The sequence below is a fragment of the Scomber scombrus genome, chromosome 13 (genome assembly GCF_963691925.1).
Source record: "Scomber scombrus chromosome 13, fScoSco1.1, whole genome shotgun sequence".
Classification (NCBI taxonomy): Eukaryota; Metazoa; Chordata; class Actinopteri; order Scombriformes; family Scombridae; genus Scomber; species Scomber scombrus.
The window spans coordinates 25,952,259-25,967,454 of record NC_084982.1 but is presented as its reverse complement, the minus strand read 5'-3'; the positions used below and the strand labels follow the sequence as shown (position 1 = coordinate 25,967,454).

General features: G+C 36.7%; 3 protein-coding genes across 3 annotated transcripts; 1 reads left to right on the top strand and 2 right to left on the bottom strand.

Annotated features, from left to right (window-relative positions):
- The first annotated feature begins 374 nt into the window (after positions 1-374).
- On the top strand, positions 375-4,469 carry zgc:136439 (uncharacterized protein LOC678627 homolog). Its single transcript, XM_062431600.1, has 8 exons — positions 375-641; positions 1,678-1,767; positions 1,888-1,967; positions 2,741-2,856; positions 3,312-3,409; positions 3,792-3,860; positions 3,951-4,009; positions 4,208-4,469. Exons 1-8 carry the CDS (start codon positions 450-452, stop codon positions 4,326-4,328), a joined length of 825 nt encoding a protein of 274 aa, XP_062287584.1. The 5' UTR covers positions 375-449; the 3' UTR covers positions 4,329-4,469.
- asnsd1 (asparagine synthetase domain containing 1) lies at positions 4,334-8,785 on the bottom strand. Its single transcript, XM_062431599.1, has 3 exons — positions 7,349-8,785; positions 6,244-6,425; positions 4,334-4,723 (listed from the first exon to the last, which is right to left on the bottom strand). Exons 1-3 carry the CDS (start codon positions 8,783-8,785, stop codon positions 4,477-4,479), a joined length of 1,866 nt encoding a protein of 621 aa, XP_062287583.1. The 3' UTR covers positions 4,334-4,476.
- LOC133992841 (ASNSD1 upstream open reading frame protein-like) lies at positions 8,700-10,297 on the bottom strand. The gene is made up of 4 exons (XM_062431601.1): positions 10,171-10,297; positions 9,612-9,665; positions 8,966-9,041; positions 8,700-8,837 (listed from the first exon to the last, which is right to left on the bottom strand). The coding sequence occupies exons 1-4, from the start codon at positions 10,243-10,245 to the stop codon at positions 8,797-8,799; spliced, it is 246 nt and encodes an 81-aa protein (XP_062287585.1). The 5' UTR covers positions 10,246-10,297; the 3' UTR covers positions 8,700-8,796.
- Positions 10,298-15,196: the final 4,899 nt, after the last annotated feature.

Below are 15,196 nucleotides of genomic sequence, written 5' to 3'. Positions count from 1 at the left end.
AAAGCTACAAGAGATCAATATTCATGAACTTTTTATTTTAAATTTAGGGTTAAGGTTAAATATGTAGGATTTTGAAGTGTATTACTTTGGCTTTGTTTATGGTAAAGTTATATTTATGAGGCAGAAGCCAAACTCTTTTCCAATTTATGTCTTCAATTTAAATTTTTTATTTTTATTTTATTTATTTGTTTTTAATTATTTATTTCTGCTTTTATTTTGTAATTTCTTTTTCAATAACAAAAGTGCTCCCGGAAGCTCTATTAGTCCGAAGCTAGATCTCGCGATATCAGACTTTTCCTACTGACTTGTACGGCAAGTCTCGCGAGAATACACCAAACTAACATTTCCTAACCTGCACTTTGGCTCTGCGTGTCTCCTGCTGGTAGCAACTTTTACCATTACCTCTGTGTTTCCAGTTTGCAGTAGTAATAAATCCCTCTGAGTTTATAATGATAGCAGTGATCCTGGCTGCTGGTTATGGCACCAGGCTGCAGCGGGACGTGCTGGAGGATCGCAGCGGGAGATTCGCTCACCTGGTCGGCGTCGCTAAGCCGCTGCTGCCTGTCGGACGCTGCCAGCTGATCTCACACTGGGTTCAAGCTCTGACCCGGTCCGGCTGTGTGCACAAGATCTATGTGGTGGTGAGTAGTCCAATCAGTGTAGTGAGAGGTAGAAAGTATGTTTAATTAAGAAATATAAGTAAGTATTTAAGTTTGAGATAATACTTTAATACTTTAACTACATCACTCATAATACTGCAGTAATTTTACTTTAATACTACATACTACATCACTCATAATACTGCAGTACTTTTACTGTAATACTACATACTACATCACTCATAATACTGCAGTACTTTTACTGTAATACTGCATACTACATCACTCATAATACTGCAGTACTTTTACTGTAATACTGCATACTACATCACTCATAATACTGCAGTACTTTTACTGTAATACTGCATACTACATCACTCATAATACTGCAGTACTTTTACTGTAATACTACATACTACATCACTCATAATACTGCAGTACTTTTACTGTAATACTGCATACTACATCACTCATAATACTGCAGTAATTTTACTGTAATACTGCATACTACATCACTCATAATACTGCAGTACTTTTACTGTAATACTACATACTACATCACTCATAATACTGCAGTACTTTTACTGCAATACTAAATACTACATCACTCATAATACTGCAGTATTTTTACTGTAATACTAAATACTACATCACTCATAATACTTATGTACTTTTAATTATGTAGGATTTTTCATGCAGTACTTTTATTTGTAATGAAGTATTTTTACATTGCTGTATTGGTACTTTTACTTAAATAAAGGACCTGAATACTTCTTCCACTACTGCAGTTTAGTGAGTAATGGAAAATAACAAAGTAAATTCACTCAAGTACTGCTCTTATGTACAACTTTGAAGTACTTTATTCCACCACATTAGTTACGCGTTACTTTACTGATAGAGATTTGCATCATTCCTGAGTTGAACATATAGAAGACAGTTAAATGTGTGTATAAATATGATCACATTAATATATTTTATAGATATATGTTTGCAGCTAATGTCTCAAATGTTTCCAGATCTTTCTTGATGTCTAACATGAACTGAGAATAAATGAATCATTATGTTCTTCTGATCTCAGACCAACGCTCTCTACCAGACAGCGTTTGAAGAGTGGGCAGCACATTTCTCCAATGTGGAGATTCTCAGCGATCAAACGAGAAGCAACGACGTAAATAACGTTCTACATTTCCTGTTTTCCTTGTTTCCTTCTGGAGTATTTCAGTTCATAATTGTTTTGTATTGATTAAACCTTTAAATGCAGCTGATATTAATATTCTCGTCCCTGCAGGAGCGTCTTGGCGCTGTGGCCTGTCTGCAGCTCGCAGTGAAGCACTTTGAGATCGAGGACCATGTCATAGTTATTGGAGGGTGAGTTTACTGAACTTATAGTATTGATACTGTGGCAGGAGAGAGATGGGATGGAAAGCCTGTGGAATAAAGCTGCAACTAATTATTTTTACTATCAATAAATCTGCTGATCATTTTCTCAATTTGGTCGATAAAACTGTGAAAAACATATCCTAAATATCTTAGAGCACAATCATGTCAGTAAACGTCTTAATTTGTCCAAAACTCCAAAATATTAAATTCACAGTAATTAATGATCAAGAAAAGCAACACAATCTCACATTTTAGAGCTTTAAACTAGCCAATTTTTTTTTGTTTGAAAAATGACTTTATATGATTGTATGAAAACCTTAAGAAGCAGGATGTGAGGAAGCATTAAAAAGTTAGTATTGGTTTGATTGAAGATTTTGTTTTTCATCTGTTTGAAGAAAAATGAGTTAAAAGGAATTAGAAATACGTCAAAAAAAATTCAACTTCAAAAATGAGTTTAATACTAAAAATAATGGGAAATATAATCTGACAAAAAAAATATATATATATCTGTGTGGCTTCTTAATATTACATTTTTAAACAGGACGTCATGTAATATATTATATATGTTAAAAGACAGGATCAACTTTGTCATTTTAATGTAGAAAACTAAATGAAATTCGTCAGTGATTTCAGTCACCAGAAGTTATTTATGTGTCTTATTACTGTGTGTGATTTAATACCATGTCGACTGTTTTAATGTTGCAGTGTGAGACAATAATTAAAATAATAATTCATGCATTTATTCATTCATTCCTCTGCAGCGACACACTATTCAAAGAAGATTTCAGCCTCAGTGAAGTTAAAGAGAGATTTTATGACCTGCAGAAGAAATGTGAAGAAAACTGTCTGCTGCTGTCGTATCAGTGCAGAGACGACGGTGAGTGTTTGTGTGCATGCTCAGAACGAGACCTGCAACGATTCATTCATTCATTAATGAATAGAAAAATAATCAGCAACTATTTTGAAAATCAAACAATTTCCTGCTTCCAGCTTCTCATCTTTGAGTATTTGCTGTTTTCTTTGTTAGTAAACTGAATATTTTTAAGTTGTTTTGGCTGCTGGTTGAATAAAAAAACAGAAATGGAGACATCACCTCAGGTTTTAGAAGATTATGACAAGTTTCTGTCATTTTATATTTATATTAATTAATGGAGAGAATAATCATTAGTCACAGCCGTACTCAGACTCCAACATCACTGTTCAGGTTAATAAAGGCTCGATGTGTCTCACCTGATGGAAACTATTTACTGAAGGGAGAGATTATCACCTTAAAACACTAAACCTGCCTCATGCTCACAGTTTATTTTGTTGATCGTGTTTTTATTTGTTCAGAAACTCATAAATACGGGATCTTGGAGGTAGACGAAGATCTTCGGGTGCTCTGTATGAAGGAGAAACCTCGACCGTCCGAGACGACGTCCAGAAGAGCCGTAAGTTCACTTCACACTTCATTAAGCCTGTCAGTAATGTGACACTTTTCACATAAGACACATAAGATATATATTAAGTAAGTCTTGGTGGAAGAAGGCAAATAAAAGGATTTTGTCCCCACAGTGCAGAAAGCTTTAGAGCTTATATCATATTTATTGTTGTTTGTTTAGTTTTTCAGACTCAGTTTACTGTCATGTGGACACAAAATCATCACATTTAAAAAGCTGCAACCAGAATTTTTCTTAATCTATTGGCTTAAAACAAAGACTGAAATGATTATTCATTTATCAAAATGTTGACTGATTGTTGCAGCTGTAAATCTCTTTAATTAGACGACTCTAATTAATCATTCCTGTTGTTTTATGTGTTTCTTTGTTTCAGTGTCCTTGTTTCTACGTGTTTTCTAAGAGCAGTCTTCCTCTTCTGGAAACTTTCCTCCAGGAAAAGAAGGTAAAACATAAAAATCAGAGCTGCCACATAAACAGGAGTTAAAACATACTTTATAATTTAACTAATATAACTAATGTTTTCATCCAACAGGAAGCTCCTATTGAAGAGAAAGATGCTCCGGGAAACTTTGTGTCTTGGCTCATTCCAAGGTAACGTCTGCAGGATCTGCTGAGTTAACGTTTTATACTCAGAATAATCAATAATCTGCTTTTATAAGACAAAAACTGTGATTATAACTCCAGTATCTGCCTCTAAATTTACTTTGATACTCAGCTAAAACTATCACATATTTAAAATCATTACATCTGCATTTCTTTATAAATTAATGTTTGTTTTTTTCTTTGCAGGAAACCAGTTCACGTGCATCAGATCTCCGGTCGCTTTGACGTTGGAAACCTGCCGTCTTACACCGAGTGTGACCTTTACTTCAGAGAGAAACTGCAACACAAAGACTCGTACATGATGTAGAGGAAACAAGATGAACACAAACTTTATTTTTATGATGCAAAACGTTTCAAAAATCATCCAAAACATGAACTTGAATGGACTTTAATTATGAATATTTTCTATTTAAATGATTTTTATACTCTTTTTAATTACAACCAGTGATCCCAGTCTACCCAGTGAGGAGTCTGGAGCATTTATCCGACGCCTTTTCGTGGCCGTCCTCCATCTTTGCGATGCGGGAGCCGAACTGCATGGCTCTCTTGGGCAGCACGGCGGACGGGCCGAGGCCGAGCCGCTTAGCCGTCAGTCTGAGGAGGAGTTTCTCTCCGACGCCTCGAGGCAGCGACAGGTCGGCTTTCTCCCACACGGGAAGAGCGTTCAAGTAGTTCACCACGTCCTCGTCCAAGTACGGAAACCTGCACATACGAGAGAGATACATGCTGAACTCTGAACATTTTAAACATGCACAAACATCCTGATTACTCCTAAATATTCTGCAGTCAACAGTTTGTATGATCCAGAAGAATCATGAAGAAGAGTCTGAGCATGTCTCCACAGTCCTGATGTCTGATAGGATGAAGAGGTTTTTAAATAAATGCTGCTGATCCTGACGTGAATTATATTTACTTTATAAATGATATTTCTTCCACTCTAGAAAATGTGTCTTTTCTTCTTTGGTCCTTCAGTTTAATGTTTGAGCTTCACAGAGTTGCAGATTTTGACACTTTAAAAGCCGTTTGGTGCCTTAAATCTTTAAGTTGTTTAAAATGTGTAACTATGAGCAGGTTTTGTGACGTCACAGCTAGTTTTTGAGGATAATCCTGGTTTAAAAATGCAGCTTAAACAAATGTGATGTGGAAATCTGAAGCCTCCAGACTCAGAGTTTATGTGTAACAGTTAAACGTTTCATATTCAGGTCAGTAATAAATAAGAGTTGACAAGATGATAAATCCAAAAATAGTTTAAAAGCAGCATCAGGTTTGTTAAAATGTACATTTAGTATTTTTGTTGGTTTTATATCATTTGAAATGACATTTGCACCATTTTTAACCAAAAGTAAGACTGAATGCTGAAAATGTCAAATGGTGTAACCACTAAAAATGATCAATATTAAATATTTTATCCACCTACATTGTATTTAAGTGGATGTATACAAATAATTACTTCATTTCAAAACATCAAATGAAAAGAAGTGTTTCTACATTAAAATTTTAGACATACATATCCTAAAAACAATCACTTTCCTAAAAAATTTGACGCAAATTATGTAAAATTAGTTTTAAAAAACAGTGTTGCATTGCTAAAAGTGGATTATAATTATTCCACATTTTAGTTCACATTTATTTTCCTGTATATAAATCAGAATAATAAAATAAATACTGGTTACACTCATTGACACTGGGCTGCATCTCGTCATTGACCCATTCACAGATCATAAGTCTTAATAAGGAAGAATGAACAGATGTATTTACATTTTTCTTTTTACGAGGTAATACTTTTTATGTCTGGAAGGGATATTTAAGTCTCAACATTTAAAGTGACATAAATCTTTTCCTATCTCATACTTATTTAACATTATTATGCAATGATATTACTGGTACGGCCCACTCGAGATCAAATTGTGACTGCATGTGGCCCCTGAACTAAAATGAGTTCAACACCCCTGATTTATATACCTTGAATCATTTTGATATCAAACTACATACTGAATATTAACACTGAAAAAATGACTGCAGTAAATGATCATGTAGAAGAACAATTGTTGATTTTCCCTGTTTTAATTGTTAAGAAAACCTAATATCTGTCATGTTTTATTACTAAATAAACATATTCAAAGTCACCACTGTTGTCTCTGTTGACTTGTGATGGATATAAACACATTCAGGACCTTTTAAATTACCCTTAAATCCAAATCTGTAACATGCACCACACCCACCTCGCTTCCTTCCCGTGGTCGCCTATCACTCGGTCATCTCTGCCGAGGTTCCTGGAGGAGATCCGGCCCAGCTCCATGACCAGTTCCTGGATCAGTCCCTCGTGTCCAGACGTCTTAAAGCGAACTCTGTGTCTGGAGTAACCGGCCAGCTGCTCGTCCGCTCCGATTCCCGTCAAAATAACCTGCAGGCGTTAAATAAGAGAGACTGTTAGAGCTGAGAAACATCTTAAAAAGTAGATGTGAAGCTTCTATTCAGCTTCATCAGTGTGAGTTAGTCATATCAAGTGATATCTGACACATTTACAGTGTTTTTAGCATCAAATTCCCTCTTAGTGTTTCCCTGTTGAACTGTGGTGGAAGTATAGTAACAAAAAGACTTTGGTACTAAAAACACTGTAACATTGAAACATAAAAGATGAAGATTTGACTCATTTGGACAAAGCTGAAGCTTCATATTAGCTTCAGATTAACTATTAATATAATATGAGGCTTCAGCCGTCCAATTTAGTCAAATCATGTAGACATGTTTCCCTTTTTTGTCCAAATTTCCCTTTTTTTGGTAATATTCCTCCACTGTACCTCAACAAGGGAACAAAGTGGGAAACATACTAAAAAAACCTAACTAACTTTGTTAGATATATACTTGATTTGACTCATTTGAGCTGTGGTGGAAGTATAGTAACAAAAAGACTAACGTTGAAACTTGGTTTGACTCATTTGGACAAAACTGAAGCTTCATTTTAGCTTCAGATCAACTTTTAAATACTTTTTTTTGCACAGAAGGAGGACTGTGGATTTAGTCCAAATATACATTTTTGTGCAGATGATACACATTTTTATATATAGAAAAGTACAAATTTAACCTGTTTTTATTTGTTTTTAAAAGGTTCAAAAATCAGCATTCAAACATGTCGTATTCTTCATATTCTGTAAAATGTTCTCCTGGACCATAACACAGTAATTGTAAATATCTTTTTTTTCTCCATTTACAGAAGATTAATCAAACATTTGTTAATGACTGATGGGGGAAATTATTATTGTGAATTGGTGTCATTATAAGTCAGAATATGAACAGTATGTTCAAAATCTGGTATTTGTGCTTCACCTTCGCTGTCGACATGAAGCTCCTCTCTTCCTCCTCCTCCTTTTCCTCTTCCTTCATGATGACCCCCGTCCCTCTCGCTGCGAACCACACAGCACACCCGATGCTGTCGTCTAGCACCGTCTCCAGCGGGTGAACCAAGTGACAAACGCGCTCCCGCCTCATTTTCTGCAGCTCCTCCTGCGTCACGTTGACTTCCACAAAGTTCCACTTCCTGTCAGGATTCAAGTCTCTTAACTCTTTGAGCCCGGCTTTCCCGGTTATTCTGTCGGGAACGTCGAAGGGGTTGAATGTTTTCGAGTCAGCTGCTCGGTCTGTGTTTGAATTTGAGGGTTTATTTTTGTGCTTTTTGGGTTTCTTCACAGACTCTTTCTGCTTCTTCGGCTCCTGAAGTTTAAACGCTACATTGAGGAGGTCTATCGGCTGGTGAGCAGGTATGTGACGGTCGGCTAGAGCGGCCAGGATCATCGAATCGATGCCTCCTGAGAAAAGCACGGCAACAGTCGCTCGCTCAGGAGTAGGAGGCGAGTCTTCTTCTTCTTCTTCTTTCTCCCTAAAAGGCAGAAACTGAACCCGCCGCCTCACCGCCTCGCTCAGAACATCGATGAGAGCGCTCACTTCATCGTCTTTCTCTTTGCCTTCTAGCAGCTGCTGCAGATCTTCAACAGATAAATGTGAGTTCGAGCAAGTTTCTGTCTCATTTGTCGATTTTGGGAGGGACGTGTTGAGACGGGAGACGGGCGAGGTGAGAAAAAGACCCGATTGGTTGATGACAGCAGTGCAGCCAATAGGGACTGATGTTTCACTGCAGCTAGATAAGACATCATCTCCTGTGTGAGCCCAAGGATAAACCTCAAAAGTCAAAGCTCTTGTTTCTGTAAAAGCTTTCAGATCGATCCTGAACACGCCAGCTGCTGGGACTTCACGCCACGCAGAGTTAACAGCTTCAGACGTCTGCGCCGCAACAGAAGTCAAAGTCAAAGCGTCGAACTCTGCGTCAAATCTCCACAATAAACTCCGCCGGCCGAAGAAGTCCCTGCCGAACCAGAGGAAGTCTCCATCCTTCTGGTAGTAGACGAAGGCCCACGGCCCCCGTAAAGAGGAGAGGACTGATAAAACATCTGAGGGGTCGATACAAGAGGAGAGCCGCTCTGAAACAACAGAGGTGTCGTTGTCTTCAGGCGTTAGAGGAAGACCTCCGAAAACTTCCCCGTTCCACGCCAGCAGGTTCCCGAGTCCGTCCTGGAGCGGCTGCTGGGTGAGACGGCCTCTCATGTGAAGGACGTGAGCGGAGAATAAACACTGACAGCGGAGGTTTGGACTTGAAACGGTGACATCTCTGCTGGAGTCGGGTCCTCGTCTTTTTAAATGTTCGTGAACAGTTCGGTCGCGTTCGGACGGAGCCGCCGACAGACTCAGCAGACAGAAGATGCCGCACATCGTTCAAGCTTTTAAATGTCCTGAAGCTCCTTTTTCATGTTGTCCAGTTCCTCTGCAGACACACAGAGAAGAACATCAGTTATAATCAATCAAACGTTGTTAATGTAGTTCAAAGTGCTTCACAGTTGAAATCACAGACTCATCCTTTAATTTACTCGACGTTTCAGCTCCCAAACTCACTTTTACTTGAACCCAACGCCTGACCTCTGTCTGCCAAGAAGAAGATGTTGCTGTTCCTCTGCTGGATGTAAACTTTCTGTAACAAAAATAAACACAAAATGTACATTAATGCACACAAAAGTACACAAAGTCCTGTTTTAAAAAAAAGTGAAGGGGAGAAGAAAAAAACAACTGCTGGCTTGTTTGAGAATATATGAAAATATTTGCCAGATGCATTACTTGTAGTATAATTGTCTCTATTGTTAGTGATTTTAATTATGCAGCCCATACGTCAATGGAGAGAGCAGACAGGAGTCCAGGATGTCTTGCATTGAAAAGGTTTATTTACTTGATCGAGGAGAAGTGAATGAATGATCAGTACACGTTATGTTCTGATGCTCCCTTCAATTCTGAAGTTTCTCTCCCCCGGGATAGACTTTAACCAACACAGATAATGCCACAGGTTGAGCCATGCCCAAATATGGGCGGACCCAACACATCTACAATATACAGAATTTAGTCTACTGGTCTATAGACAAAACATTGCTTAGACGACACTCAGGACCTTCTGTTTTTTTACAAAGCTTACATGTTTTCATTTCATTCATTTTTCCATATACTACTTTACTATACAATGTTAAACTAGCTTAAAATGGCTTTAACTCACTCTGTTCTTCTTCAGGTTGGAGAGTTCATCCACAACAACTTTCTGCTCCTTGATCTGAGAGTCAGAAACACAAAATATTTCACTGATCTGACAAAATGTAAACATACATTTCAAAAAGGGACATATTGTACTTTCTACTCCACTATATTTATTTAACAGCTTTAGTTACTTTACAGATGAAGATTTGACACAATGGATAATATAACAAGCTTTTATAATACAACACATTGTTAAAGATGAAACCAGTGGGGAACAGCACATTATTTAGGGAGTCAGTTGTTAAAATTAGGGTTAAATTAAGTCTCCAGAGAATTAATATAAGTCTATAAAATGTCTGTAAAGATGATCTATAATCTGATATACGTGTGTTTATATGTGTTAAAGTGTGTATTTTGAGTTTATGTGTGTGGGGCTAACATTAGGTGCATTTTCTTTCTTTTCCTTATTAAAAATAGATACAGATGAGAAAAAATAGCTGCTAACAGAGTCACTATATTTACACATATAACATAATTGTACATAAAACAGCTGATATTAGTGTGTTTGTTTATATTGTTACCTTTCTGTTGAGCTCCTCCTTCACTGCAGACTGTCCCTCTAAGTTATCCTCGTTATCTCTGCTTTTTGAAGACATGCTGGACAAAATAAACCCAGAAAAAAACAGTTCAGAGTTTTATTAATGTTGTTGAAGCTGCTTTACTTCAACTGTGAACGCATGAGGCTGTAAAACCATTTCCAGGTCACTAAACCTGCCCAATATTTACTCTACTGCCCCCTAAAGGAGAGGAGGGGGTATTATTATTATTACAGTAAAAGTAATGCAGTATTATGAGTGATGTAGTATGCAGTATTACAGTAAAAGTACTGCAGTATTATGAGTGATGTAGTATGCAGTATTACAGTAAAAGTACTGCAGTATTATGAGTGATGTAGTATGCAGTATTACAGTAAAAGTACTGCAGTATTATGAGCGATGTAGTATGCAGTATTACAGTAAAAGTACTGCAGTATTATGAGCGATGTAGTATGCAGTATTACAATAAAAGTACTGCAGTATTATGAGTGATGTAGTATGCAGTATTACAGTAAAATTACTGCAGTATTAAGAGTGATGTAGTATGCAGTATTACAGTATTAAGAGTGATGTAGTATGCAGTATTACAGTAAAAGTACTGCAGTATTAAGAGCGATGTAGTATGCAGTATTACAGTAAAAGTACTGCAGTATTATGAGTGACGTAGTATGCAGTATTACAGTAAAAGTACTGCAGTATTATGAGTGATGTAGTATGCAGTATTACAGTAAAAGTACTGCAGTATTATGAGTGATGTAGTATGCAGCATTACAGTAAAAGTACTGCAGTATTATGAGTGATGTAGTATGCAGTATTACAGTAAAAGTACTGCAGTATTATGAGTGATGTAGTATGCAGTATTACAGTAAAAGTACTGCAGTATTATGAGTGATGTAGTATGCAGTATTACAGTAAAAGTAGTGGTTTGGTCCTCTGACTGATATATTATTATATATGACATTATTAGATTATTAATAGTGAAGCATCAGTGTTAGAGCAGCATGTTACTGTTGTAGCTGCTGGAGGTGGAGCTAGTTTACACTACTTTATATACAGTTAGCTAGTTTAGTCCAGTGGTTCCCAACCTAGGGGTGGGGCCCCTCCAAAGGGTCAGCAGATAAATGTGAGGGGTCATGAGATGATTAATGGGAGAGGAAAGAAGAAAAAACTAAGTTCTGATTCACTAATGTGTTTTCAGTTGTTGGATTTTTTCTCTAATCTTTGATTTTTGCTGAAATATTGGATCATTTGAACATTTATTGAAATGAAACCATGTGAGAAGTTTAGAGGGAAAAATCTCTATTTGGTGGAGCTGTTAACAACTCATAGACATCTGACATGTGACTCCTAAATAATGTGTTGTTCCTCACTGGTTTCATCTTTAACAATGTGTTGTATTTTAAAAGCTTGTTATATTATCCATTGTGTCAAATCTTCATTTGAAAAGTAACTAAAGCTGTTAAATAAATGTAGTGGAGTGGAAAATATAAAGTAGCATCACATGGAAATACTCAGATAAAGTGGAAGTAAGTGACCTTTCAGACTTTTAGACCCCTTGAACTGACCCTAAGTTTCCATATTTGTGTCCCTTGTGATTCCTCTATCATTACACAAGGTTTTAAATCACACTGTACTAATTATTTCCTTTTTTTTATCACATCATCTGATTCAGTCTCCTTCTACCTCGGTGGAAACAGCAACAGCAACATGTGGAAATAAACTCATGTGATTTGAACTCTAACCGAGACTAGCTCAGGTATTTATTTACTGCAGAAACCAATTACCTCATATAGCAGAAGGGTTTCTGGGTTTCTGGGAGATTTTTATGCCTTCTCACCGTGACTGTGTGTTTTTTATTTTAGGAATCGGAGGAGTCGCTCCCAGAGGATTATGTGGATGATGGGCGGGTGTTGACTCGGACGTGTGAATCTCTGGAGTTCAGTCAACATGAGGCTCAAATTGATTTAGTGTTTTGAAAGCTGCGATACACATAAAGTTGGTATTAAGTTATTATAGTTATTATTAAAGTTATTATTAAATACTTCAAAGGACAGAACAAAGAGACACGATCAAGTTTCTGCACTGTCATGAAAGCTCTGGACTCTGATATTTGGTGTTTGTTTAATTCACTTTAATCTACACTTTTTGTAGTTCAAGAAACTGGTGATAATAAACTAAATAACTTTTGTCCTGTATTTCAGTCAGTGTTGGGTTAAGGTTAAGTTTATTTATTTTGTCTAGAAAGTTGATGTTTGTTTGTTTGTTTGTTTAATCGGCTCTAAAAACAGAAACCAGAGAATCCCGCTGTAAAAAATCAAGTGGAAGCAAATGTGGATTATTGCTATTTTTCTTTTTAATCAGCGGATTAATCAATATAATGAGAATAAGTGTTAGTTTTCAGATCTTATCTTCTGGGGAAAGATACAATACTCTTCATCTAAGGCTGCAACTTAAGTTTATTTTAATTATTGATTCATTTTTTCATTATTTTCTTGGTTAATTGATTAGTTTGGGGTCTGTAAAATGTCAGAAAATAGTGAAAAAAAGACAAACAGTGTTTCCCAAATCTCAAGATGATGTCAACCATCAACACAAAGATGTTCAGCTTACTGTCAGAGGACTAAAGAAACCAGAAAGTATTAACTTTTAAGAAGCTGGAAACAAAGAATTTAGACTTTTTCTTCTTAAAATTCCCCCAAAATGATGAATTGATTATCAAAATATTGGGTGATTAATTTAATACTTATAGCGACTAATTGACTAATCGACCAATCATTGCAGCTCTACTTTTATCCTTTAAACCATCTCACTTAACTCTGAGAGTAAAGTTACATTATCAGGACCCAAAACCTAGATACCTCAAAAAATGACATTATTTATGCATTTATATTAAAACCATTTATTTCAAATTGTTTTAATTCATGTACGCTGCTTTCCTTTTTTATTGTTATGTTGTTACACTGCTGAACAACAAACTGCCACTTAAAGAGAAATAAAGTGATTAATTAATTGATTAATTGCAGCTTTAGATGTTTCACTGGATGAGTTAAAAATAACATTAAACTGCTGCTGGTGTCAGATTTAAAGTCAAAAGTTCTCCAAAGTCACTGAGATTCATCTTCTGGGAATCAGCTGTCTAATAATTATTGATTTTTCTTTATTTCTCTATTTAAAAAAACAGTAAAAGTCGACCTCATGGTGGCGCTGGAGGAAAAGTCAAATAGCATTAATCCAATTTTTGTGCATAATTTAATGTCAAACTTGTGGATTTTTAAAAAAAAAAAAAGGAAATAATTAATCAATCACACCTCGGTTCAGATTAGTTGAAGCATTCAAACCAGTCAAAATAAATAAATAAAACCCCTCTGGTCAGCTGCTGCTCCTCATTTTATCCCCTCTGAGCTCTGTCACATGTTTGTTTTATTTAACATTTATTTTTACACAATAACCCTGATCTCCAAACATCAGACACATCAGATGACACACACAGGTGTTGATCTGACTCCGAGCAGCAGACGGTCAAACACCTTTCTGAACCTGCACTTTGACAGGAAAACACACCTGTCTGAGGTCTCACGTTGGTTTTTTCTGCCAGTTATTGATCCCAAACAGCTGTGCACGATGTTTACCCTTTTTTCATTCACTGGAAACGGGGGTCATCAGGTCCGGACGGTGACCTTTTTAATGTTTATTGTTCTCTGGGTTGACATAAAGAGAGCAGAAGAGGAGGCAGGTATCAAAGTCTCAGCAGGTACAATAAGACCGCAGCACTGTTATGTTCCTAAAAATGGGTAAAGGTGATAATTATAATCATTGTTTCTTTGGGGTTGTGGTAGTCTTACTGACACCTCAAGCTCTTCAGTTATCCCCCTCGTCTAAATACAGATGAAATGACTGAGTAGTAATACCTTTCAGCTCTATTGAAACAGCACAAACAAGAAGAAAATCCCCTCCATTGAAACAGAATAATAATAAATCCAAGGATCTAGACACCCCCCCCCCCCCCCCCCTTCTTTTTAAGGTGAGTTTTTTTTTTACACCCTCCCTCCTCTTCCCTCTCTAACCTCTATCCATCTTTAGCTGCGGCCTGTGAGTGTCAGACTGGTTTAAGGCCACAGGAGGCAAAGTCATCCTTGTATTTTGGTCCTGGAAGTACAAATTTAGATTGGTAGTAAACACACACACACACACACACACACACACACACACACACACACACCGCTTGTTGTTGCTGATAAAGAGGAGAGACATCTACCTGTAGGGTCACATGACCACAAAATGACATAGCCGAGGTTTTGTTCCAACCACAGATGACAGGTACCTGACACGGTTCGCCCACTAATAGTGCGGCCGGTTAATCTGTTTGTAACCGGGCTCAGTGTGTAGCAGACTTTCAAACAGGCTGAGAGCTTCTCTGTGTGATCCTTGAATACATCACAAAAGGGACAGAAGAGCCTATTGTCATCACCTGGCCCAAAATACGTGCTTATGTTTCCTGTTATAGGGTCACTGATGATGATGAGTCGGACTATACCTGCTGCTCAGAGACAAAAGAAACCAGAAACCAAATGCTTTGTGTGGCTTTCTTTTAAAACTATTTACATGAGTAAAAATAGTAAGAATTATATTATTTATAAATCCAGGTCTTTATATTGACTCTCTTCAATAACTTTTGTGTACATTCACAGTACCGCATGATAAAATACAGTCATTAAAAGCAAAGCTGACCAAAAAATAGAAGAAAAAACAACATGTTTTTAAGCCTTATCTGCTTAAGGGTCCATGGCAGGGGAGGATTTATAACATGAGGAGAATTTAATTTTACTGCATTGTATGACTAATGCAAATAGTTAATAGTAGTAGAGATTTATTTTGGTCCTTAACAACACAAACAATGCACATATAAATAAATGAATAACAATAAGGCATTAAATCAAAAGGAAAAATAATAATTAGACTTTAATTTTTAACTTCATTTCACTCTGTAACTTTGCCTTTATACTAGCTACTG

Bases quoted from the DNA above. Each gene is read 5' to 3' on its own strand.
- zgc:136439 (XM_062431600.1), top strand. From the start codon at position 450: ATGATAGCAGTGATCCTGGCTGCTGGTTATGGCACCAGGCTGCAGCGG. The intron at 2,857-3,311 runs GTGAGTGTTTGT...TTATTTGTTCAG, and splicing joins GTATCAGTGCAGAGACGACG to AAACTCATAAATACGGGATC. The intron at 3,861-3,950 runs GTAAAACATAAA...TTCATCCAACAG, and splicing joins CTTTCCTCCAGGAAAAGAAG to GAAGCTCCTATTGAAGAGAA.
- asnsd1 (XM_062431599.1), bottom strand. From the start codon at position 8,785: ATGTGCGGCATCTTCTGTCTGCTGAGTCTGTCGGCGGCTCCGTCCGAA. The intron at 6,426-7,348 runs GTGAAGCACAAA...TAACGCCTGCAG, and splicing joins GCTTCATGTCGACAGCGAAG to GTTATTTTGACGGGAATCGG. The intron at 4,724-6,243 runs GTGGGTGTGGTG...TCGTATGTGCAG, and splicing joins GACCACGGGAAGGAAGCGAG to GTTTCCGTACTTGGACGAGG.
- LOC133992841 (XM_062431601.1), bottom strand. From the start codon at position 10,245: ATGTCTTCAAAAAGCAGAGATAACGAGGATAACTTAGAGGGACAGTCT. The intron at 9,666-10,170 runs GTAACAATATAA...TCTGACTCTCAG, and splicing joins AGGAGGAGCTCAACAGAAAG to ATCAAGGAGCAGAAAGTTGT. The intron at 9,042-9,611 runs GTGAGTTAAAGC...TTTTTGTTACAG, and splicing joins CCAACCTGAAGAAGAACAGA to AAAGTTTACATCCAGCAGAG.